The sequence below is a fragment of the Lutjanus erythropterus genome, chromosome 17, assembly GCF_056507025.1.
Source record: "Lutjanus erythropterus isolate fLutEry1 chromosome 17, fLutEry1.hap2, whole genome shotgun sequence".
In the NCBI taxonomy this organism is placed as follows: Eukaryota; Metazoa; Chordata; class Actinopteri; order Lutjaniformes; family Lutjanidae; genus Lutjanus; species Lutjanus erythropterus.
The window spans coordinates 22,140,188-22,166,184 of NC_139333.1; the positions used below are offsets into that span (position 1 = coordinate 22,140,188).

At 39.3% G+C, this 25,997-nt stretch overlaps 1 protein-coding gene across 1 annotated transcript; it reads left to right on the forward strand.

Moving 5' to 3' along the window:
- The first annotated feature begins 3,500 nt into the window (after positions 1–3,500).
- glud1b (glutamate dehydrogenase 1b) lies at positions 3,501–25,578 on the forward strand. The gene is made up of 13 exons (XM_084741629.1): positions 3,501–4,064; positions 9,301–9,381; positions 10,166–10,221; positions 11,342–11,405; positions 13,401–13,495; positions 15,498–15,677; positions 18,144–18,281; positions 18,489–18,626; positions 18,734–18,814; positions 20,435–20,558; positions 23,476–23,567; positions 23,745–23,807; positions 24,558–25,578. The coding sequence occupies exons 1-13, from the start codon at positions 3,668–3,670 to the stop codon at positions 24,675–24,677; spliced, it is 1,629 nt and encodes a 542-aa protein (XP_084597755.1). The 5' UTR covers positions 3,501–3,667; the 3' UTR covers positions 24,678–25,578.
- The last annotated feature ends 419 nt before the right edge of the window (positions 25,579–25,997 follow it).

Genomic DNA, 25,997 nt, shown 5'->3' on the forward strand with positions numbered 1-25,997 from the left:
CATAGTGAGCTCACTATATAGTCTGCTATAAAGAAATCCCTTTATAGTGAGTGATACAGTGAATGATTTCAGACGCAGCCATATTAACTTTAGCTAGATACCAAAGTCTAACATTTTGTTAACTTTTTAGCTAGCTAGCAAACAAGGTAGCTTTTTGTTAACTTTATAGCAAGTTAGCAAACAGTGTAAGTTTTTAAAAACTTTTTAGCTAACTAGCAAACAATGAAACACCAAAGTGGAGAACTGACTGATTGAAATTGCCAACTCTGCACTTATGCTGCTAAAAAGATCTGCTGATTTGGTCCATAAGTTGTACCCATGATACTTTGCTACTTATGCTGAGGCAAGAGGCCTCTGATTACAATTATCTTGAGCAACCTGGTGGTGCCATTGCAATTCAGCGGAAGACACACACCCTCCCTCCATCATTCTTCACACACACACACCCCTCTGCCCTGTTCCAGCTGTCGATATGCTTTCCAGTAAACCCCCACTCACACACACACACACACACACACACACACACACACACACACACACACACACACACACAATGAAATGAATGACCTGCTGGCCTCAATTGTGCCTTCACACTTGGACACATATAGTATAATGGCACTTATGCTTGTGTGCACAAACATTCATGCACCACAGCACGCACACATCTGGACAGAACATGTATGTAAAGTAGGCTGTTTGCCAGTACAGGAACACAGTGTATTTGTTAAATACTGCATCATGAAAAGGGGATTCTGCTGAGCCTTTGCCGTTTTTTTATGATTAAGCTCAACATGAAAATAATTAGTTCTACCATCTTATGGCAGCTTCAAGTTCCAAGCTGGATCTCAGCAATGTCTGTTTTTGAAGGACAATACTGATGTTTTTCAGTGGAAATTGTCACTAATCAGTAATAGTGAAATAATTAAAATGCCAATTTACATGACTTTCTGTCATGGTATTCGTATCAAGGTTTGTAGTAGGCAACTGGACTTGATAGAGTTCTTGAAGATGTTTCGCCTCTCATCCAAGAAGCTCCTTCAGTTCTGCCTGACTGGTTTGGGAGTTCAGGTATTAAACCTGATGGGTTTGTTAACACCTAGGGTGTGCCCGCCCTTCCATTGTGTGACCCGTGAGTTGACATTTGCAAAGATTGTATCTTGCTCACTTTGGTGATCCTCTGACTTTTCTTCTAGCACCACCATGAAGCTGACATTTGTGGTTTTGTGGTTTTGAGCGAAATGTGACATAAAACTTGGTTCAGACATTCATGTCTCCCTTAGGATGTTTGTGGAGCCCTTAATACTTTGGTTTTTTGACCTAATACCTGCAAAACCTCTGACATTCCCATCAGCCTCAGCCATGCTTGGTGTTTAGCGCTCATTGCAAATATTAACATGCTAAACTAATATGTAGACATTACACCTTGTGGCAATGTTAACATGCTGATGTTAGCTTTCAGTGGGTATAGCTTCACAGAATTGCTTGTATGGCCATACTACCTTAATCCTAGTGGCCACAAAGACAATGCTTGCATCTTGATGTTTAGCATGTTATTGGTAATGCTAGTATACTGCCAATGCTGGCAGGAAACTAGCAAAGCCTCACAAATCTAATGAAGATACTTAGCAAGTGTAATGTTCAATATACATTTATCATATTAGTTTAACATGTCAGCAGTAATTGTGGACACATTTGCATGCTGATGTTAGCATTCAGCTAGTAAAGCTCAGAGCTGCTAGTGTGGCTGCAGCTAGTGATCAGTGACCTGATGCTAGAATTATGCTAATACAGCCCCCACAGTGATATTCACCATATTTGTTTAGTGTGTTAGTATTGTTCTTGTGTTCATATTAGCATGCCGATGTTAGCATGAAGCTAGTGCAGCCTCACAGACATGCGGGCATGATAAGATGACCACAACAACAATGCTAACATGACAATGTTTATCTATTCTCCATATTAGTTTAGCATGTCAGTGGCCATGTTAGGATGCTGTTAGCATTCAGCTAGTACAGCCTCACAGACCCGCTGGCTTGGTTGTAGATTTTTTTTTCTTATTAAGGCAGTATGGATATTTTTTGATGAAATGGTCAGTAAAACTGTCAGTAGTCTAGTATCTGTGCTGCCAGACACAAACTGTACACCACCAGATGAACCTCCTCATTAATTGTAGCTGCCCATGAGGGTGGTTAATGACTGATGCAAACACAATGGGCCTTTTCAACATCTCCCACCTGACCCAACTCTCTCTCTCTTTTCCCTCATGGCTGTGTCAACTCACTCAACAGATCGGTGAACTGCTGATGACAGCAGGCCTCTCACAGATCCTTTGAACAAACCACAAAGTACAAAACTGTAACACTGTGAACACTGTACAAAAGCTAATGAATGACAATGCTGATACACTTCATACTGTACTCGCCAGCTTATGTTCCCTAAAACCGAAGGAAATATTGGTATTGTTAATATAACATTCATTTTAAGTGTCTCATTCACCTCAACATTTTTTCTGTTATATTATCATTTTCGTGTGGCCTTCAGGTGATTGTTCAGTTTGAAAGTAATGTTACCTTCATATCTTCCTGAGAATTTATTTGCTATAACTAAAATGGCTTGTCTCTGATTGGTTAAAGAGCCACACCCGAAGTGTCACTGAAAGGCATATGGAGGGGCTAAAACATCGATGTGTAACAGAACTAGATATGACATTGCTCCTCAGCCCTGCTTCCACTTTTTCTCAGAGGCCACTTGCAGTATTTCAGCAAAAAATTTACTTGCACACCCAAAAAGCATTTTTCCTATGATCCACCATTATACAAAAAAGACAAGCTAAGTTATGATTCCTCCTGTGATTAATTTTTGATCCATGGAGTTTTTATATTCGCAAAATTTTCCAAGAGCCAAGAAAAGCTACCTAACAATCTGTGATGTCATCACAATGTAAAGTTGGGCAAGGGCAAGCACTACTGCGCATATTAAGTAGGCTTTACATCCAGGAAGTAAACCCGAATTATAAATATATTTTTAACTATATATTTTAACTATATTTTTATAGTTCTTTTAGTGGTCTTTAAAATATGAAATAATAAATTACTTTGTAAAGATTACTAAATTAATTAGTTTTACATATGTCTTTATTTTTTATTTTATTTATTTGTTTTTCCTCTGGTCTTTCGGAATCGTGATGCTTGTATAAATAAATCTCTTTACATCCTTTGACTTTCCTCTCTTGTAGGAAAGTTTAAAAAATACTTATATATTTTAGTTTTATTTAAAATTGTATCTTTTATGTTTATGGATATACATGTATAGATTCATTTTTTGTTTTTACGTATATTCTTGATCTTTCAAAAAAACAAAAACCCCGGTGCAAAATAGGGAGCGCGCGCTGTCAGTTGGTTGGCAAAGGCGCGCGCCTCTGATGGTTGGTCCTCCTCTTCCGCGTGCGACCCGAGGAGCCCCCGTCTGCTTTCCTTGGCTCGTGCTGCCTTTTAAAGCAAACGGACCTAACAGCAGCATGTCATTCCCCACTCGGCCAGAGGACGGGACACGGTGAGGAGCTGCTGTGTCGCTCATTATACCCCCCTTTCTCCTGTCGTCACCCCCATTGTCCTTGTCGTTTAGTTGCCTTTTATTAGTTCGTCTACACGGTTAGCTAGTTACAGTCATGTATCGCTATTTTGGGGAGCTGCTGAGCCGCTCTGCGGGTAGCGCCCTGGCCTCGGGGTGCGTGGACTCCGCTCTCCCGGTGTCCTCGTCCCTGATGCGGGTCCGTCACTATGCCGACGCAGCGAACCAGCCTGACGACCCCAACTTCTTCAGGATGGTCGAAGGCTTCTTCGACCGCGGTGCCGCCATCGTGGAGGACAAGCTGGTGGAGGATCTGAGGACCAGGGAAAGCCCCGAGCAGAAGAGGAACCGTGTGCGGGGAATCCTGCGCATCATCAAGCCCTGCAATCACGTCCTGAGCGTCTCTTTCCCCATCAAGAGGGATAACGGAGAGTGGGAAGTGGTGGAGGGGTACCGCGCCCAGCACAGCCAGCACAGAACACCCTGCAAAGGAGGTAAGAATTCAGCAAAACCTCCCCGACCGGTCCCAATGGCCGTTAGCTTTACCGTTAGCCATCTGCTTAGCACTTGGTAGCAGTAACATTAGCTAGTTAAACGGTACAGTAATGTTAGCAGCTGTTGACACCGACAGGGTCGTGTCTAGAAGGGAACCCCAGACCCACTATAGATCTCGCGGGAGTGATCATTTTAACCCCAACCATGATCTTTGTCTAGCTCTTCTCTAAGTGTTGTTGTGTGTAAAAATACCCAGATTTCAACCACAGATTTGCCACGGTATAAAACGTTATTAATTCGTGAAATTTGCACAGTGAAGAAATAACCTATACGAATCTCGCGAGAGTTTCGCAAGTCACTTATAGACACGACCCACTGACAGCATCTGCCTTATGTTTTCTGCATTGAGGCTTCACTGTTTTATCCTTATCCTGTTATTTAGTTAACGACAGCCTGTTTTTGTAATGGGTGCTTATTTATCTTATTTATCTGTTTGTTTCTTGCATCTCACTGCTCACATGAGACTAAATGAGCAGTTTACAGTGACCTTCCTCACCTGTGGCTGTAATGTGACTGCAGTTTGTTAGCTGACAGGCTAGCAGAAAGCTATCCGTCAAACTGCAGCGTTGTGTTGAGCCCTAGCCATTAATCTTAAATCATGCCTTTCATGTACAATAGCTCTGCCAGCTCATACAGCTTCTCATAATCCAGTGGTTTGATCTGGTTAAAACTGGTTTGATGCACCAGGTTATTCCCTGTTATTACTAATTTGGGCTACTCCTATTCTAATTTGCGTGTCAGGTGTATGATGCGATAGAAAGGGCAGCTCTAAACTAACGATTATTTCAATTATTGATTACTCTGACAGTTATTACACAATTGATTGAATAACTGTTTAGTCTATGAAATGTCAAAGATTGTGAGAAATGTTCATCACAGTTTCTGAGAGCCAAACGTGACGTCTTCATATTGCTTCTTATGTTCAACCAACTGTCCAAATCACAAAGACTTGAATGACAAGGGAAAGTAGCAAATCCTCACATTTAAGAAGCTGGAACCAGCAAATGTTCACTATTTCTGCTTGAAAATTGACTGAAATGATGAATGAGTTATCTAAATAGTTGACAGTTAATTTTCTTTGAACCGATTGATTGACTATGCATTGCAGATCTACTCTAAATTCATCAAGGTATGTCATTGAGCATTTCAGGCCTTGACTGCACAAAACACATGATTGATCATTGAATGACCTATTGCTCAAGCTCTGTTCTGTCAGGTGATTCATGTACCCAGGCAAACTCAGGACAAATGTACAAAATGGGGTCCTCACTCATTCTGTAGACAAATACAAGAAAAGCAATGTTTGAACAAGCTTTATGTGGAGTGTTTCAGAAAGAGAATGATATGGTATGACAATGATATATGCCCTTTGGTTGAAAGATCAAGGTTCAAAGCAGATGCATTATGGGCCACTGCTGCAGTGCACTCTGGGTAGTTTGTGGGGGGACGGATATGATGTATAGGAAGACAGGAGGTGGTGTAAGAGCTGGGGAGGGGGTGGTTGCATTTTCAGGCACTCCTATTTGTCAGCAGTGTGACAGGTGGGGGAGGGTGCTGTGGAGAGGAGGCATTCTCAGTAGAAAGAGACATGCCATCCAGTAAGGCAGTCAGTCAAAGGGCATATTTGAATGGTGTGGAGTGGACATTAGCCTTCTATTAACACCATGAAACCCCCTCCACTGTATCTGCTTGAATGTAGACCTATTCTAGGGAGACATATTCCTTCTGAAGACATGCACATGGTGCATGGACATTGTGCTCTATCTAAATGACTTAGCTGGCAAGCTGTGTCAGAGTGTATCATTGATGGCACCCAGATAAAATATCAATTAAAGATTTCTCCCCTAGATTACTTAACAGTAATGGATCAGTGCACCTCCAGGCTACCTATCAAGTTATTGGCGAGAGATCACTCAGAGAAGCCATAAAGGTAAAATTTATAACATTTAAAGAGCATCATTGCTTCTGTCCTTTTCATAAAAGGCTGAGGAGAGACAAGCATCACTTTGATCCAAAGCTAAATCAAAACACAGCCTTGCATTAAAGGGAAAGTTGCCCCCCAAATCAAAAATACAACAATCAAACAAGTGTGATAGGTCCTGTATGATAAGGATTTGGATAATAGGGGTGGATAGGAGTAAGAGCGGTTATTTTTCAGTGGGTTTAATCATTAATATAGTGCATAGACCCTTGGTGTTCAGATCAAACTACAAAGTTCAAAGGCTGTCTTTATGTGTGCGCATGTGTTGCTCACCCCCATTTCAGTGCCACACATGAGTGACAGTTGCTGGGCTGGATCACACTGCTCTCTACTGACTACTGAATGAGCGTTTTCACTCAGTGTGTGTATGAACGGTTGTTCGTACATCTCCAAAAGAGAGTTAGTGGAAAGTTGTCCTATTGTTAAAGAGTGCAAGCCACCCTAGTTTTGTTAAGTCTGCAAAATTGTTAACATCCTTCTGCTTTCACAGCAGAAGTGGGATAAATGTGTGGGATACTTCATTTCGCTGTTGTCACATGGGACCAGGATTGCAACTAAAGATTTTGTTCATTGTCAATTAATCTGCTGATTATTTTCATTATTAGTCAATTAATCATTTAAAGCTCATGCAAAAATGCTCATCACAATTTTCCATAGCCCAAAGTGACATCTTCACATAGCTTCTTTTGTCCAAACAATGGTCTGAAACCCAAAGACTCCTCCTTTACTGTCATAAATAATAAAGAACAGCAAACATGTAAGAAGCTGCAAGCAGCAAATGTTTGAAAATTTTTTTGATCGATTTGTGAACTAATTGTTGTAGCTCTCCATGGAAATCACAAGTGCAATAGTATGTCAAAGTCGCATAGGTGTGGAGGGACACCTTTTATTGTCTAAAAGCTAAAAAACATTCAGTCCTTCAGAAGTCCTTGCCTCATAACCAAAATCTCTTTCATAGTTCAGACTTGACACACCATTTAAAATTTGTGGATTATTACACCCAGACAATAATATCCTGCTCATAACTATGTAATGTACATCATTTTTAATTGAATATATTAGTGTGCTGTTGTTTGAGAGACCTTACCATCACTAGAAGTGAATCAGCCGTCCTCCAAAATTTCTTTTCAACACCTTTTTACACTTCTGGAGGAGAAAGAAAAGTAAAAGAAATAATAAGAACTGCCACTACCATTAGTGCAGCTTTTAATATCATGAATTATTGTATACCTAATTAAAATACCACACTTTAAGTCTTACGAGCAGTAACGTGTACGCATAAGAAAAATCGCAACTATTAAGAAGCAACAAAGGAAAAATATCACAATTGGGCAAATGCTCTGGATAAATGAACAGATAAATCAAACCAAACAGAGTGTTATCCAAGCAAAAGCACAAAAATGTGTTTTAGAATGAGTCTACTTATTTGGCAGGTTGCTTTAGACCTGAGAGAATCTGAACCAGAAAGCTCCTTCATGTCAGCCTTTAGGCCAGACTGTAGAAATTACACTGCAGCGCTGAATTTCAGTGTGGGCTCAGTTTATTTCCCAAAAATCAGCCCTCCAGAGGAATGTGTTTACTGACATGTTTCGGATCTGGTTGCTGGGGTGAGCTGTTGGTTGGGTGGATAAATGGATGGTTGGTTGGGGGATGGGTAGGCAGTCAGGCTTTTTCTCTGTTTAATTTGATCAGTGAGCTCAAGATTGACCTCAGCTGATCTTTGGATGAATGCATGCAGATAAAGACAGCGGCAGAACGACAGCAGCACTCTGGAAGATGAAGCTTTGGTTCTGAGAGGTTTGATCTTTTCTTCTGACTGCAAATGGAAGTAGGTGGGACCAAAATAGTGCTATTAAGTGGCAACAAAAGATGACATCATAGTAGGTGGGCTTTCTCGTCTACTGCTTGTGTTGTAGCTTGCAGCGGAAAACATGAACATAGACGCACACAGTGCTTTTGTCCCCATAAAGCAATCTGCTGTCTCCCCTTGTGCTGTTTGCCCTTGAGTTTCAGAGTGTAAGCTAACTCTGGATGAGCTATATTTGGTGCTGCTGGACAGTCTTACACACTCTCACACACACTGTGCCAGTGAGATGGAGTGCAGTGACTTAGGCGGCCTGGCTGTATGATATCATATAACACACACACACAGGCTGGCCCACACGTGTTACCGTGGTGACAGTAGTAAACCCCAGACAACAGGAAGGAATGACTGCAGCTCAAAGGCTGGGGTCAGAATGGAGGGCTGGGATTGGTTCACTCAGCCTCCACCCGCCCATTGCTGCTACCGTGACGACCAGACACAATCAGTGATCTCTGACCTGTTCATATGGTCTTGTGTGGCTGTGGAGAACATACTGGTTCAGTCCGGTCTTTGATGATCTGTCTCTGATATTCATTCACTTTTTTTCCCTGTTATGAGCTGCTCATGTAGTGGAGACAGTTACAGTGTAGGTCAGGCCTATTTAATTGGTGGTCTGTTGGCCAGATCCAGCACATTAACAGTGTTAATCCTGTCTCTGTTGAGGTTTATTTTGTAGTAATGCTACTTACTGCTTACTTAAAAATTCAGTAATTTGGAACAAAATATTAATTTGAAAATTATTTTGTTGCTCCTCCAGGGTTCATGATCAGATCTGCGTCCATAGTAACGGTCTGTTATTCATAGCAATAGTCTGTTCTTCATAGCAATGGTCTGTTCTTTCATAGCAATGGTGTGCTATACAGACATAACAGACCTTAGATTTGAGATCTGTAGTCAAAATTGAACATTTAACAAAACACTGTGTTTATTAAAACATCAAGCTACTTCTAATCTAGGACTACTAAGGTGCACTGTTTTCTTTTCTGTACTTTTGTACATAGTGTTTTTTTTTCTGATTGTGAAAGCAAATAAAGTGGAGAAAAAGTAAAAGATACATTGGTTTACACATTCAATATGGCACTTCTAAAAAAAGTAATTCTAATCATTTCCTCATGTTGCAATCAGAACACCTAATACTACTGCCAGTATACAAACTGCTTGAGCTCATAACCTATAAAAATGCCAAAATACACATTAATTTAGGTAAAAACTGTTGAAATGTGTCTGTTTTGATCATGCATGTAAATTTGAACATAAAAACATTTTCCATTTCTCGTTTGTATGGTGGCTGTGTTGTAATCTGCTTTCTGTGTGTATGTGTTTCCCTCAGGTATCCGTTACAGTACAGATGTGTCTGTGGATGAAGTCAAAGCCCTGGCCTCTCTGATGACCTACAAGTGTGCCGTTGTTGGTAAGTATTAAAGTCTTAGCCTTCCACAAAGCCTCCTGCTGGTTATCCCCTGATCTCTATGTGCATATTAATGCTAGTGGTTGTCTCATATTTGTTTTTCAATAGTTGATTCCAATATCAAAACAAAGAAAAGTCATGTATAGATCCATTATTCCATGCACATTACAATTTAATGTACATGGCTGTCTTAGCCAGTAGCATGTTGTTTTAAATGGAATTAACAAAATCGAAAAATACAATGTGTTATGCTGTAGATTTCAGAATGTGACTGGTATTTAAGGGCGAGCGGGTTACAGCATGTCAGAAGTGATGTCATTCAGCTATGTTTTTCTGCATAATATAATGTAATATATATTTAACACTAGCCAGTAATGCTTCTAGATTAGATTTGCTGTCATTTATGAGGAAAGAAACGTGTTAACATTTAGAAAAGACAGCAACTGAGGACATTTAGGCAAATGTTTTTCTCATGGTACATGAGAATTACTGTACAGGGCTCGAAACAAACTTTCTCACCAAAACTCACAAAGAGAAATGTGAATATTGCTCCACAGCAGCCACACTGACAAGCCCGCCTGTCCACGATTTGATTTAAACATTTTTGCCTATGCCATTGTTAGTCTGTAGAGTTTTGATTTGTAAAGATCAACAGATTGTTGGTGTTATGTCCTGACAACTGTCATTTACATTTTCAAATTCTTTTTTAAAATGATATGGTATCAAGTGTGTTATGACAGTTGTTTGAATGTTGCTGTTGTTTTTAAGCTGTACTATTCTCCTCCAGATGTGCCATTTGGTGGAGCCAAAGCTGGAGTCAAGATCAACCCCAGGAATTACTCTGTAAGCCTTTTGATGACAATCCTCTTCCCGTACACACTCATACACATGTAGATATGCACAGACATGTTTAACTGTGTGCTGTAATACATATAGGAAAGCCACAAAACCCAAGATGAGCGCTCAACATTCACAAGGCTGGCAGTATGTAGAGTAATATCAGTTTTCTTGTGTTTCCCAGTCTCTTTCTCACATCCAAACAAATGCAGAGGATGATTCATCACACTAGAACGCAAAATGCAGGGATGCCAGATCTTATCCTTTCATTATGTATGTCTTGATTAATGAGAGGACAGAGTGATTAAACAGAGAGATAGAGATTGGAAAAGAGAGACAACAGGGATGTTTGTTTACATTCAACTGTTGAAGCAGTTAATCAGATGTGCCTTAGTATCTTTCTGTAGATTCAATTTCATTTAAAAGGCTGGCGAGACTGCAGTGGATGAACAGATGTAATGACATTTACTTATTCTTTTAATCAACTAATGGTGCCTGTCTTAACTTTTATTGTATTATGGGTATGGATTTTAGTCTGTCTATTAAAGGACACTGAAATAAACTGGCATGAAGGTCAGTGGCTGTTCCCTCTGAGCAACAAGTTTAACTCAAGTTAAAGGAGAAAGCTGTAATAAATATATACTGTAATGAATCATAAAATGACCATGCCGTGTCATCAGAGACCATAGAAAACATGTTAAGTTGAAATACTCGCTTCTCTGACAGCAAAGCTCATACTTGTTATTGCCAGATTAAAATGTTGCCCTTGTCTTGTGCTCCTGCAGTGTTCCTGCAGCCTGCCTGAGCTTTCTCGAGTCTGTTGATATGCTGTCCATGGCTCCAACTCTATTTGGACTGCTGTACTCATTTTTGCATGTGCAGTGGCTACATATTTTTCCTGTAACTGGAAGAAAACCCCCAAAAAGCCTCACAGTTTTGTCAAAATGCCAGAGGCATCTTTCTGAATATCAAATGGAAACTATTGCTGTGTATTGGCAAGGCACTGTTTGGATTACTGTTAGTAATGCACGCCGTTGTGTAGCCCATTTTTGTTGTGTAACTTTCCTTCTTTAAAAGTCTCATCACACTGTAACCAAGCAACATGTTCTTCTTGTGTCTGTCGCAGGATAATGAGCTGGAGAAGATTACCAGGAGATTCACTATTGAGCTGGCTAAGAAGGGTTTTATTGGTGAGTTTCTGTGCGTGAATGTTAAAAGCTTCTTACTTTAAACAAAGTCGGGGAGTATTAATTTGTGTCACTGCTTGGTGTTGTTGTTATTTGACTCAGTTACAGTAACTGTGGTACAGAAAGGTGAATGTTTCCACCCAGAGAAGTAAACATTTCCTGTCATCCAGTGCTGTTTATTCAGGTTGGGGTACCTAAGGGTGTGCCCGAGTCAACTGAACAGGGAGACAATTAATTATGGTGAAAAAAGAAGCAGGATAAAAATTCAACTTATGGAGAAAGCAGAAATAATAACCAATCCTCTAATACAATTGTATATATTTTGTTTGTTGGTCAGAAGGTTTTTTCAGCCAAAGACTTTGATGTATCTCACTGCTGTGTGAGATCACTCAGGGGTTAGTGCATGAACAGGTGAAAAGGTCCTTTGGGAAGATATTTACCTTGTTTGACAGGTGAAGATAATAACACAACAGAAATCCAACTGTATTTATTTAAAGGGCAGGTTCCATTGGGTTTGTACATCAGTCTGTAGCTTCCCAGTAGTGTTCCTTAGTTACTGAGATGTGAAGCAAGTTTTAGTTGAAGCACATATGTTTTTAGCGCCCAAATGCTATTTTCTCAAGCTCTTGTAAAAAAGCTGATGTGACCAGACGTTGGTTTCTGCATGATGATATGAACCCCTGGAGAGGCAGGGCATCAGCGCTGTTACCTACGTCACTGCTTTTTGTAGCCGCATTGGAGCTTCCGTTTGAAAAATTCAGAAAAGAGTGTAGAGTTGGTCTTTAGCCATTAGTTTCTGAAAAAAAGTTGCAATATTAGCATTAACATATAAACATACACTGGTTCAACAGGTTAACAGCCCCTATACAACCAGTTTGTTCACACCTGCCTGGAGATGCTTGGTAATGTTTATAATGTGTAGAGTTCAAACACAGCAAAGAGAGAGATGACGCTGTCTGTCATACCCTTATAGACCAGCATTTGGTGAGGTTTTGTACAAGGGCTGTCTTCACAAGCGGCTTTTTATGTACCCTGGAGACAAAGCTGCACACATCACTGCACTGTCCTGTCACTGTGAGTGTAACATGTCAAGAAATACAGCTGCTTCTCTTTCATAGCGGGCCCATTCCCCACCCCCACCTCTCAGCATGCCTGCTGCTGTTTTTTCATCTCATCTAAGATACAAGGCCCTCGAGGGCACATGTATATATGACACAAGGACACCAAGTCTGACATTCATATTACCCTTGTCCTCCAAATTTATATTGCTGGTGACGATTCAGATCACACTATTAGCCCGATCTTTCAGACATACAGCGCCAAGTTGGGTTGGGAATGACAGACAGGAAAGTGGGTAGAGAGAGAGGGGACAACATGGAGCAACTGGGCCGCAGGTGGCAGCCGAAGCAGCGGCCGCTGCAGAGGACTTGCAGCAGTATAATATCAATCTACTGTCCAGCTCTAGTGACAGTTGATTGCTTTACTCCATGTAGTGTATCTGACGCCTCATAATATCCCAGTAAAGACGAGCATGACAAATTCCAAAACACATTCCAAATGCTGAGCTAAACAAAAGGGGAATGATGTAATTGGAAAGGTCACTGTCACCGCTTCTTCCTTTTTTCGGGCTTTTCTGGACACAAGACAGCCGCTATCATACACACAGCCATTGTTTGTTAACGTTGTTGTTCCCAGAAGTTGGTTCCGAGCACGTCCTTCCTGGTGACATCACACATGCCGTGACAAACAGCAAGCTATGATTGGTCTGGGAGCAACATGTAGTCCGTCATGCCTCTTGGCCAGGCCACAGCAAGAATTTATCACCTATAATCGCCTAATCTGACCATCGTAAAAAACAAAAATAACATGTAGTCTGAACCAGACTTGACCCTATGTGTGAAGAATGTACTCTTGTGCGTTCCTGCATGGTGACAGGTGTATTTTATTAACTTTCTCGCTTCTTTCTCCCTTTCTTTCCTATCTGCCTTGCCTGACCAGGACCTGGCATCGACGTTCCAGCTCCAGATATGAGCACAGGAGAGAGGGAAATGTCCTGGATTGCCGACACATACGCCAACACCATTGCACACACTGTGAGTTTCCAGACACACACATGACCAATCTGTTCAACTTGGCTGGTTTTTGATACGAATTTAAAAATAGGTCAAATCAAAAGCAAGGAATGAGTCACATGTAAACCATAAGCAGTGGTTTCCTGCCGCTCCCTTCCCGCCCGACCACTGAGTCATTTTTTCCTCTCTTAAAAGCAGCTTTACACACTGAAGCCTGTGTGTGTTTGTGTGTTTATGTTATCAGTTAATGATTCTGAAATCAAAACTTTTCAAACAGGGCATATTTGACTAAAGATGGAAATACTGACCCGTGTGTGTTTACGCATGTGTTAATGTGGATATCACAGCTGTTATAGGTTTGATCTGAATAGTCAAAAACTCTTACATAAGCTTGATTTTAACTGACTTGAGGTCAAAGTCTTTATGGTCTTTATGCTAGACCATAAAGGATTTGTTGATGGAAAAAAGTTAGTCAGTATTTTTGCTGGATAACTGATTTAATCCATTTTTACCAAACATTCACTGGTTCCAGCTTCTCCCAAGCTGAGGAATTGCTGCTCTTCATGGTCTGAAAATCTTTGGGTTTTGGTCTGTAGTTGGATAAAATTATATATTAACCCTTATGATGTCATGGGGTCATTTTGGAACCCAAACGAAAACTTTTTCTGTCATAATATGCTTGTTTTTTCATCAAATGGTCTGAAAATAATGGGGGTTGTTTAATACTATGATCTTGACAACTAAAATATATTTGAAGTAATTTGATTGAATTATGAGTGTTTTTTTTTATTTAGTAACGTTCGTTGTCCTCTGGGGTCCAAAAATACCCCACAGCACAAGGGCTGCAAAGGGGCAAATTGTCATGCCATACTGGCAAGTCGTCTTTTGTTGTTGTTATTTCTTAATGTTGCGATAAACCAGACCAGTGATTGTCACTTGGTGATCATTTGCATTTCAACTCTAATATAAGTAGCATTAAAAATACTGAAATATAAATTTTCATTGTTGTTGGATATTTAAAATTTATTTATTCTAAATGTTACAGTTTTAACATGATTTTTTGGTTGTTTGGTTATTTATTTGTTTTTATGCAGCATGAAAATAGTCCAATGTGGTTCCAACTAGACTGACATTACAGTATCGTTTTAAGACAAGCAAATGAACCTTTACACACTTCACCAGATCTTTTTATGACTGCCGCCAGGATACGTCAGCTGGGAATAAATTCCATGCTACTGTGTAGCCATATCCGATTTCCTTGCTATTTCCTTGGTCAAGGTCAGGCTGGTGTAAAGTAAACAGCCTCCTGACTGTCAGCTGAGCATTTTGCTGTTTTTTATTGTCTTATAATCCCATAGAGGGTATTGTGATCAATGTACAAATAATTTACACCAAGAACTCTATACACCTGCGTCATTAAAATGTTAATAAATTCAAACATTGTGATCAGTTGTGGTGGACAAATCTTACTTTCCATACTAAAACCTGCATTCAGTGTTTTAGTAACATTACTCAGTTTCCTTTTTCCTCGCTCTTCTCTGCCCTTCTCTCACCTACATTAGTCACGTGTCCTCTGTTTCAGATACCCCTGACAGAGCTTTGGAGTGGGTGACACATTCCTGCTCTGGGTATCTGAGGGCAGAGGATTATGGGTAGTGAGTACTAACGTGCAGTCAGCTGTCTCACTGCCTGATCCTGTAGCACTACACAACCTCTTTACTGTGTGTATGTCAAGCAATTAACACCATGGCTGAGAGATGGAGCTTACGGAGAAAAGAATGATGCAATAACAGGCCCTGACATTGGCAGCAAGCCGGCGATCAATATTGTTCTCTGTGTTCATAGAATGTTGACTGTTGAGCATAGGGATCAAAATTGGTGGCCACAGGAGGCCACCTACTTGGAATATTTGATGGCACAGAGTAATTTTTTGTGGCCATAGGACCATGGTTACTGTGGAACCCCTTACATAATCTAGTATGGTCAATGCAGGTGGTCTAATCTTCTCTTTATGTGTGTGCAGGACATCAACGCCCATGCGTGTGTGACAGGAAAGCCCATCAGCCAGGGAGGAATCCACGGACGTATCTCAGCCACCGGTCGTGGAGTTTTCCACGGCATTGAGAACTTCATTAACGAGGCGTCCTACATGAGCATGCTGGGCCTGACACCAGGCTTCCAGGACAAGACCTTCATCGTCCAGGTACACACACACTCTCAAAGACAGCGTTTGGTCATAGTAGAAACATTTTACCCAAGAGGAGAGATACGTGCTGCAGATATTTGCTGACAGATTCTGGCAGGATTTAAAGTTTTCATTTGAATTCATGATGAGGGGTTTTAGAGCTATGCCTCAATCAGAGCAGTGCCATCTGTTTTAGTCTGGCGCTGATCTCCTCATAACATGCAGACAGCAGTGGACTGAAGGAGATTCCCTTCTTCGTTCATGAGTAATGATGATGAAGTAATGATTCAGTAACTCCTCAATTTCTCTACTGCAAGTCCCGCATGTTGAGACTTAGTTTGAGTTTTAAAATAATCAGTTTTTTTTTTTTTGTTTCAGTATCAAGTATTAAATGTAATTAATGGAATATCTTATTGTGAAAGATGGTGAAAATAAACTTCACATAAGTCTGAAATAAAGAGGCAATAGTCAGAAACAAACCAAAGAGTTCTGTACTGATCAAGCATTAAAATCATGGAAAGGTCATTCTCTTTGGAAGGATACCTCTGATTTAATCAGTGAATGTGGAAGACGAGAAGAACAGTTTATTCTCCTTAGTGGTTTCACCTCCACTTGTCACATGGCAGCTCTTCACGTGTTATGAACACACACACACACACACACACACACACACACACACACACACACACACACCGGTGACCACTGACACATGGTGAGGAAACCCTCACCCCCACTGGCCTCCGCAGCTTTCTAAGAAAGCTTACTATAATTACCACTTGTTCATGACAACAAAGTAATCTGGTGGGGATGGGAGAAAAAAAATGATTCTCTTATGTATTGTGATTCTTTTTTTAATAATTCCTGAATGAATATTTTTATATATATATTTGAATAACTTAACAACATAAATTAGCAGTGCGATCCTTGTAAAATTATCTTAACAAATGGATCCATTTTATTTTATATGCTTCACATAAAACGTGTGCTCATAATTTCAGACATATATGATCTGTAGAAACAAACTAATAGCTGCTGACATTTCTAACTCAATCAGCAACTCCAAAAGGTCAAAAAGACTCAAACTCAAAATTCCCACTGATTTAAACATACAGCTAGCACTTGGAAGACACATCAAATGTCTTTTTGTGCCCACAACCCAAAGATATTCAGTTTACTGTCATTTAAGAGTAAAGAAACTAGAAAATATTCACATTTAAGAAGCTGAAATCAGAGAATTTTGACCTTTTTTTTAATTACTTAAGCTGGATAATCATTTCTCAAAATAGTTGCTGATTAATTTAACAAATAATTCAAAATTGATTAATTGTTGCAGCTCTATCCCACATGTTACAAGCTAAAGTACTCACAAAATAAAAAGTACCTTCAAAATAATGAGTTTCTAGCAGCTTCTTTAAACTGTCAACTGAGTGTTTTTTAGTCTTACATTTAACATGCTGATGCACCCTTCAAAAGAGGATCTTCTCTTACTTGTTTCCTTTCATATCTGCAAAAATTCTGTCGAAGAGGCAGATTTTTTCAGCAACAACAGAGAAACGATTAGAAATGTTGAACTGGTATGATGTCTGTGAGGCGGCATTGAGGAGTTGAAGAAGCGGTGACAACAGCTGAATCATGATGTGTATGTTCAAAAAGCTAATCCATCTGTGTGTTAGTGTGTGTGTGTTTGAGGATTATGTTGTGCAGAGATTAGATTTTCTTAGAGATTCATCAGTGAATGAGGAGAGAGCAGATCTCTAGTATTGTATCAAGATCAAAACAGGAGCATTCGCTGTTGCAGTTGGTTAAATAAAAAATCAGCAGCGAAGTCAGTTTCTCCTTGTTATTCTGCATTTCTGTTAAATTCGCATTAGGGTTGTATGAAATGATGATATTGTACATACCATGCGATGATAGAAATGGAGAAACCGAAGATATTTTACTACAGCTTTTATTCCAAGGTTGCCATCCTTTAAACTCTTCTACTTCCCCCCTCCCTACCATACACTCATTTTTAGGTGGGGACAGGAGATCTTTAGGGTGAGATACAAGAAGTAATGTACATCATGTGAAAGCAGGAAGCTTAAGATTAATATAAGATGCAGCTCAACATTGTATCATGTTTATCTAGTCATAAATTTGTAATAAACATTGTGGTTTTTTTTAACCTGCCTATTCACATTTTGTAAGTTTAGGGTGTATAAGGGTCCCATTCCCATAGTTGGCAATTGAAAATTACAGTTACACATAATATTTAAATCATTAAGTACCTGTCTGGGGTTTCTTTTCAGGTCATGATATGTCCATCACGATGTGATTATGTTGATGATGTTATAACCTGAATTCGCCACATGGTGGCACCAGAGTATGCAGTTACAGGGAGCTGAATCAGGGTGTAACAATTACTGTTGATATTATTTAATGAGAATTAATAAGTGAATATCATGGTGGCTGTGGTGGTAATTACCTTTCTGTGACTTTTCACAGGGCTTTGGTAATGTGGGTCTCCACTCCATGAGGTACCTGCACAGGTTTGGGGCCAAGTGTGTGGGCGTGGGTGAGATTGATGGATCCATCTACAACCCAGAGGGCATCGACCCCAAACAGCTGGAGGACTACAAACTGGTACCAGCACAACTGGCTTCCCCACACCTCTGTCTCCTCTCTTAGTTTTTGCTCAAAGTTATTCTCTTTTTTCCCTGTTTTCCTCTCCAAAAATACACAAATTACTGTTTTTCATCTTACTCATTTATTCTCACTTAACAGTGTCACTGTTAAATGTTTTTTTGGAAGCTTTCCAATATGTTTCTCCCGTTATTGCACTTTCTGCAGCAACACGGCACCATTGTGGGCTTCCCAGGAGCCAAACCCTATGATGGCAACATTTTGGAAGCCGACTGCCACATCCTGATCCCTGCCGCCGGAGAAAAGCAGCTCACACGTCACAATGCTCCCAGGATCAAGGCTAAGGTGAACACTCACACCGGTTTACCCACAATGCTGTGCTTTACGTTTGAATTCAGGGCAACTTGGTCGCAGTCACTTGAAGTTTGTGTTTTGTATTTTGTCTCTTCTAGATCATTGCTGAGGGTGCCAATGGTCCCACCACCCCAGATGCTGACAAAGTCTTCCTGGAGAACAATGTTATGGTTATTCCTGTAAGTACACCCACAACAAACAAACACGCACAGAAATACAAACTATAACATTTGTTTTATTTATATTTAAAATGATTGTGTGTATGTGTAAAGGGCCATGATAGATAGATAGAATTAATAGTACATGCATACAGTGGTGGCTCTGAAAGGATAGTGGAGCTACCACAACCTGTAGTGTATTTTATCCTTTGCCCATACATCAGAAGAAGGAAGTACACAGGAGTCCAATATGTGTTACGCTGAAACTGGTTTAATAATACTTGATCAAGGAGAATGAAGGAATAACTAGTACACAGTTGGTATTGATGTTTCCTTCAGTTCTGGAGTTTCAGTCCTCCAAGATAGTCTTTAAACATTCACAGACAATGTCACGATGCCCAAGTAAGGTCAGACCCAACACACTGAATTAGCCTATTGGTCTGTAAATCCAAACATCAGAATTATGAATACAAAAGGTCTGAGACCACAGTTCAACACCCCTGGCTCCACAGCTCAGGGTCAGTGTTGTTCAAACTAGATTACAGTTACATCTCTGACCTCAGCTGCCATAGCAACACTATCAGGTTGTTCCCTTGTTTATCTGAAAGGAGAAGTCAGTTGCATCTAATGTCTGGAGGAGAGACAGTATGTCTCTTAAAAGTTAGTGTAGGTCTCTCAATGGCTCCAAGGCCTTAGCATCTTGCCTAAAGACTGGGAAATTCCCTAACACAAGGAGAGATGAGAGAAAGTATTAAAAGATTAAATATCCAGTCAGCAATTAGAGAACACGTGAAATAATTTTTTCCACATTCCGTTCTATGTATCAGTGTGAATCCAGTCGGAAAAACCTTTGCACGTTTTTTTCATTTGGCAAAGCAAAGCAAGTTTATTTTTATAGCACCAGTCAGACACAAGCCAATTCAAAGTGCTTTACAGGAGCAAAGAAATACATTAAAATAAAACATTATGGTAGTAGGCTGATTTAGTACAGCCTAGAATAAAAATGTTTAATATCAACAAATCATACAAGTTCTGAGAGATTTTGGTGATTAGGTGACAAACCACCACCACCATATTTTTTGGAACTGCCCCAAGGTACAGATGTTTTGGGAAAGCATTTTGCCTAATCATGCAGCATATTTTTGGGCAGCAGATCCCATAGACATGCATGTATATTTACTCAGGTGATCTACCAGAAGGACTAACAGGAAATGACAGATGTCTCCTGAAAAGATAAACTGTAGCAGTAAAAAATCACTCATAAATGGTTACAAACCAACACAATGAATTTATGGGGATGTTTCCAGTACTGTCATTCAAATCTGATCAAACCTCACCTGTCTCTTTTTGAGTGTTTTGTTGGGTTTTAAATTCTTAATAAATAAAACCTTAGGATGTCTTTTCCAAACTTTAAAATTGTAAAAAAAAATTTTTTGTCAGAAATATATATATATTTATATGAGATTTTTTTTTGCTCACCTTTACAAATTCACTCAAACTTCTCTGTTAGTTCTCTTTTTTCATTCAAAATAATTAATTCACACAATACAAACATGTTTACAGCACAGAGTAAGTTTAATATAAGTAATTGTACACACAGAGGAGTAAAGGCTGTTGAGTTCATGATGTTTCCTCCTGCAGGACATGTACCTGAACGCTGGCGGTGTGACAGTGTCATATTTCGAGTGGCTGAAGAATCTCAACCATGTCAGCTACGGAAGACTGACCTTCAAATATGAGAGAGATTCAAACTACCACCTGCTGAGTGAGTACAAGACTGCTCTTTACTTCCTCCATAACATACAGACACACCAGAGTGTGATATGTACAGTCAGAAGACACATTATCATTACGTTTCCTTTACATTTTACTCTTGTGACACAGTTCTAAAACAGATATAAACACCAGAACCAGAAATTGCACAGGTGTACAGTACATGATGAAGTATTGCAAATCAGAAAGAAATGTAGTTCAATTATCAACCCAGTTACCTATTAATGAAATACAATGACAGGAAAAAGTTTTATTCAACACTTATATATGATCCATTGTGTGAGCTTTTTTGGTATCTGTCTGTTCTGACGTATTCATCAGACAGTCTATTTCTTATCACTTGGCTTGAGCGTGGACGCTTTGGGTGGCAGATTGTCATCTTTTACACTCAATTTTGCCATTGGTTTTTCAAGTGCCATTGCATCAAAATCTTTCTCAAACTTCTCCATCAGTGTTTTGCCATACACAACAATCTTTCCAGTAGAATATGCACATATGGATCCATCTTTGAATTCTAGGGTTGTTGATGTCATCGTTCTTTCTACAGGTTCACCGTACTTTTCCTTAATTATATCCAGCCAATCATCTACATGGCTGCTACAGAAAATAAGGTTGCATTTTTTACAGTCACATTTAGTATCATAAAAGAGCTTGTCTTTATTCTTTTCCAGTTGTTCTTGTCTGTATTTTCTCTTCTCCTCTTCCTTACAACCGGGAGGGTAGTTGAAAGGAAAAGCAGACATCTATATCAAAAGAAAAAAGAAATATTATTTTTTTGTAAAGTTCAAGCTACTGATAAATGGTACAACACATTCAGTAGTCAGACAGTTGCTGTGGTATAATACCTTGACGTTGTGATGCTCCGGATTAGACGGTGTAGCGGTGGATACTCTGGTTCTACAGCTGCTTCCTAAAAGTACAAGACACAGCTCATCAAGATTCCAGTCAGACATGGATATTATGACATCTGAACTACTAATAATATATTAAGTTTGCCCAGTGCCACAGCTAGCTATTTGGTATATGCCCTAAGTGTATTCTAAATAAATATAATACATTTAAAATGCATACAAACACAAATAAATAATTAAAATAGAAAGAAATATAGATAAAAATGCAGCCTACAAGACTTTAAAGGAGAGATAAATAAATATTCTTACTGAATCTGTGGTGGTTCAGGCAGCGTCAGTGGTGTTGCTGTGCAGGTTCAGTGTAAACTCGTGTTGGCTGATGTGAAGTGTCTGTCCAGGAGAAGGGATCTCTCTCTGACAACCTCTTTCCTCTTCCATTTATACTCTTGCACTAGTACTAGTGCTGACTTAACTCTGTCTTGTTCATATACAGCCAATCAAAATAGCAGGGGCATTGTTTACCATGTATGGTCAAGGTATCCAGGTAATTTTTTTAAATCACATTACAGCACAGGCTAGCACAAAGACATGAAAGTTGCAGCCCCTTTATTCTACACATAGAAGATATATACAGAATAAAATATAAAATAAATTCAAACAATATTTACAGTTATTTATATACATGTACTTATATTCACTCAGAAAATTGTCTTGCACAATTTTCATATTTCTAAGCAGTGTTCATTTTGACAAGAATTTTTAATTAGGTTTTAGTTGTAGTCACTTATTGAACATTTTAGTGAGTTTAAGTCACATTTTAGTTGTTTTTTGTTTCTGTTTCTGTATCAAATTTTCTAGCACAAACAACTCTAGAGCTACAGACGCTCAAACAACCCTGGTCCCTCCTACGTCATTACTGATGAATCATTATTCAAGTCAGATCAAGTCTGTCTATAAAGCATATTTAAAAACAACCAAAGTTGACCAAAGTGTAGGTTATCAGACACTTCAAATGTTTGTTACCTGCTAAAAATTTCTTAAATATCTTACTGAAGTCTTCTACTAAATTCAGTGTCATGTTTCACTCAGTTGAATTCTGTTTAAATAATTCAACAGTAAAAATGTCAACTGTGCCATTAAGACAGACAAGCATTATCTGGGAAACATCAAGTTTATTCACTTTGCATGGAGCTAAAACTAAAACCAAACTATGTTAAAACAATATTAAATGTCCACAGAATGTGAAGTCAGTTAATGAGTTGTAAGAAATCTTGATTATCTTTTAGGAGGAGGAGATGTTTTACTGTGTTTTACTGTGAGCTTGGCTCTGTTAAATTTAGCAAAACATTAATGGAGCACAGCAATGTGCCATCCTGAATCCACACAGAACTTTGAGCTTCTTTAATATTACTTTTAGTTCTAAAAGGGAACTGTTAAGCTTATTATCGAATCAATCAACTTACATAAGTGATATTTACCCTGACAGATTCTGTGGAAGGGTGTGTTAACATCTTTTACACAATTCAGTCCCTAAGACGCTAGTCTTGCTTTTGGTTTGAATACAAAAGAAAAAACGTGAACAGACAGATCGTCTCTCCTTTTTCTTTTGTTGTTTTTGGTTTCTTTCCATCTAAAGGGTGCTGACAAAAATGAGAGATGCCGTTTCATTGTTGATTAATTAGTTCTTTGAGATGGCTGATTACTGTGATCTAATTAGGTTGTCCACCTGAACAGAGACAACTGTTTTGACGAGGCATAAAGAAAAGAGATTTCCATGTAATTTTTGTTGTCAATATTTTTTCATTCATTCATCACAATTTAGTCATGAAATAAAAGGATATCAATGATTACTTATCATCAACATTTTCATTGACAAAAGTATTGTATTATAGATATTTATAAGGTTTTCTTCTTCAGTTTTTATATAAGAAAAATTTGAATGTCAAGCTGTAAAGCTAGATGAAGTGTGAGAGTGTGTTATCAGTGGTATTTGTTATTGATGCAGAATTCTCTGATGTCCCTTTAATTCCCTCTTTTCTCCTCTGTTTTCTCTTCTAGTGTCTGTGCAGGAGAGTTTAGAGAGGAAGTTTGGCAAACAAGGAGGACCCATCCCTGTCGTGCCTACTGCTGACTTCCAGGCCCGAGTTGCTGTGAGTAACATCTGCTGACGAACACATAACAAAAAGTGCAACCAAGCTAATGTTTGTTGATCTTTTTTTTTTTTTTTAATGATTGACTAGGTGATTAATCATGACAGGAGTACACACTGTTTCTAAAGTGACTGTTTTGATATGGACTGTGTGGTTAACATTGATCTGTCTTTGCAGGGTGCCTCTGAGAAGGATATTGTCCACTCTGGTTTGGCCTACACCATGGAGAGATCTGCCAGGGTAAGTGATCGGGCAGGACACAACACAGTCTGACCTGTTTTAGTGGACAGGCACCATATTTTTCAGCATAGTAAACTCAAATGAAATATATGAGGACACATCACTCACCGGAACTCATTGGGATTATTTTTGTGTAAAGAAACATCAGAGGATTGCTGTTTTAAAAAGAAGTTTATATAAACTATTGTTCATGCACACCTGAGGGTATGAAAGGCTAACTGCTAACAAAAACACAATATAACTGCATAGCCAACTTGGTATGAGCACAAAAATCAAGGAAAAATTAACACGATCTAAGCAAGTCAATGTAATCATGCTCTGCTCATGAAACACTCCTGGTGAGGTGTGGAGGACAAATAAAAACCATGTTGCAGACTTGGACTTGATTTAATATTCCACCGCTCTGACCTAAGAAAATCTAACTTACATCACTATATACAGCAAAAACAAAGATCAGCAAAAAACGCAACAGTAAAAACGTTGACTCTTCAAATGTAAATGTTCATTATCATAATAATAAATAATAATCTAAATTTCTTCTTATTGGCAGTTAATTTATCAGCCACAGTATTTATCATGCATCCCTAATTCTTTGTGAATTCTGTAGGTATTTATTTTAATTTGCAAACATGGTTTAATAGTTATTCATGCTGGAACTAAACATCAGTTAGCACTAATCAGCAGCTCCTGCTCTGCTCTGGTGAAATCGTATGACGGTGGTGTAACACGTGTTCTCTTTTGCCTTTTCAGCAAATCATGCGCACGGCAAGCAAGTACAACCTGGGTCTGGACCTCCGGACGGCCGCCTACGTCAACGCCATCGAGAAGGTCTTCAAAGTCTACAACGAGGCCGGGCTCACCTTCACATAAACGGCCAATCACGACCCACACTTCCTCTCCCTCCCCTCCGCCCTGCTATTGATCACCCTCTCCTGCCTTCTTCCACCATCTAAACAGCCTTCAGAACATATCACTGTTTACCGCTGCTCTTCGGCTCTATTATACACACACAGCGAGACATCGGCTAGCCTGGTATTTATCCTGTGATCTCTGTGCTGCCATTATACTGTATCTGCAACTCTGTTTAAATAGTGCCCTCCTTTTGTTTTTGTACGTTGGAGAGAAACATCCTTACAAAAGAAAAGTCCCTTTTGCAGTCCTCATATAAACGTTCATGATATCGTTGTATGGCAGCCATGTTCAAAGCGCCCTTTTTGTGATCGCTGAATGCACGTTTGACTCTCCCGTTGTGATTATTTCAGTTGACAGCACTACAGATGCCTTATTTCAGAGAGAAGTGAGCCCTAAAAGGGAGTTGGCCACTTAAGTTTAACTTTTAATTAAAAGGGATTTAGATTTAACTTCATGTGAATAAAAGAGAGAATTTTATTACTCTAGAGTTTGTCTTCACACTGTTCAGGTGGAAAAGTTAGTAATGAAGTTCCCAAGGTTTAGGATTCAAAACAACAAAGTTTTTTCCATAGTTTGTTTTTACTATTCGATAGATGTTCTCCCACTCCTTGTCCCCTCCTCTTTTCCTGTCGCTTTATCTCGTATATTCAAAGCAGCTTCTCCCCGACTCCTCCGCTGGCCAAGAAAGGGGAGCAGGGAGGGGGCTAGGTGTCCCTCTGACCACCCGTCCCCTGGTTGAGTTTTCCTCAGTTTTAATCGTCCAGTTCCTCAACATTGAAATTGTTTTAGAGGAAATTACTTTTTATTTTTATTTTATTCATTTTTTGGAAACCAATAAAAAGTTCAGAAAAAGATACAACAGTGTGTCGCATCAGTTTATTTTCATTCTATTCTGTCATAAAATATATGTCACTTATTTTTGAGTCTTGGACAGAGAAAGGTTTTCTGTCTCATTCTTGTTATGTGTTGATGCTTCCAGTCTTTATGCTAAGCTAAGCTGTGTCCCAGCTTCATCTACATACTTCATGCACAGACATGTAAGTGTATGTTTATTTGCTATTTCTCTTGGTAAGAAAGCAAACAAGCAAATTGCTTGTTTGAGCCCATGGCTCATTTTACCCCTGTAGCCCCTCAGTAGGTTAACGTTGCCCTGAATGTGAGATTAAAATCTTCTCATTGTAATATTCTGACTGCTGTGTTCACTCAACACCCAGTGGAAGACCATTTCCACCAGTAAAAGAAAAGATATCTCCATGATAAGTCATTATCATGAGATAG

What these genes read in the sequence shown, in the direction of transcription:
- glud1b (XM_084741629.1), top strand. Translation starts at nt 3,668, where the DNA reads ATGTATCGCTATTTTGGGGAGCTGCTGAGCCGCTCTGCGGGTAGCGCC. An exon ending in CTACAAGTGTGCCGTTGTTG is followed by an intron (nt 9,382 to 10,165) that starts GTAAGTATTAAA and finishes ATTCTCCTCCAG; the next exon opens with ATGTGCCATTTGGTGGAGCC. An exon ending in CTCCCAGGATCAAGGCTAAG is followed by an intron (nt 18,627 to 18,733) that starts GTGAACACTCAC and finishes TGTCTCTTCTAG; the next exon opens with ATCATTGCTGAGGGTGCCAA.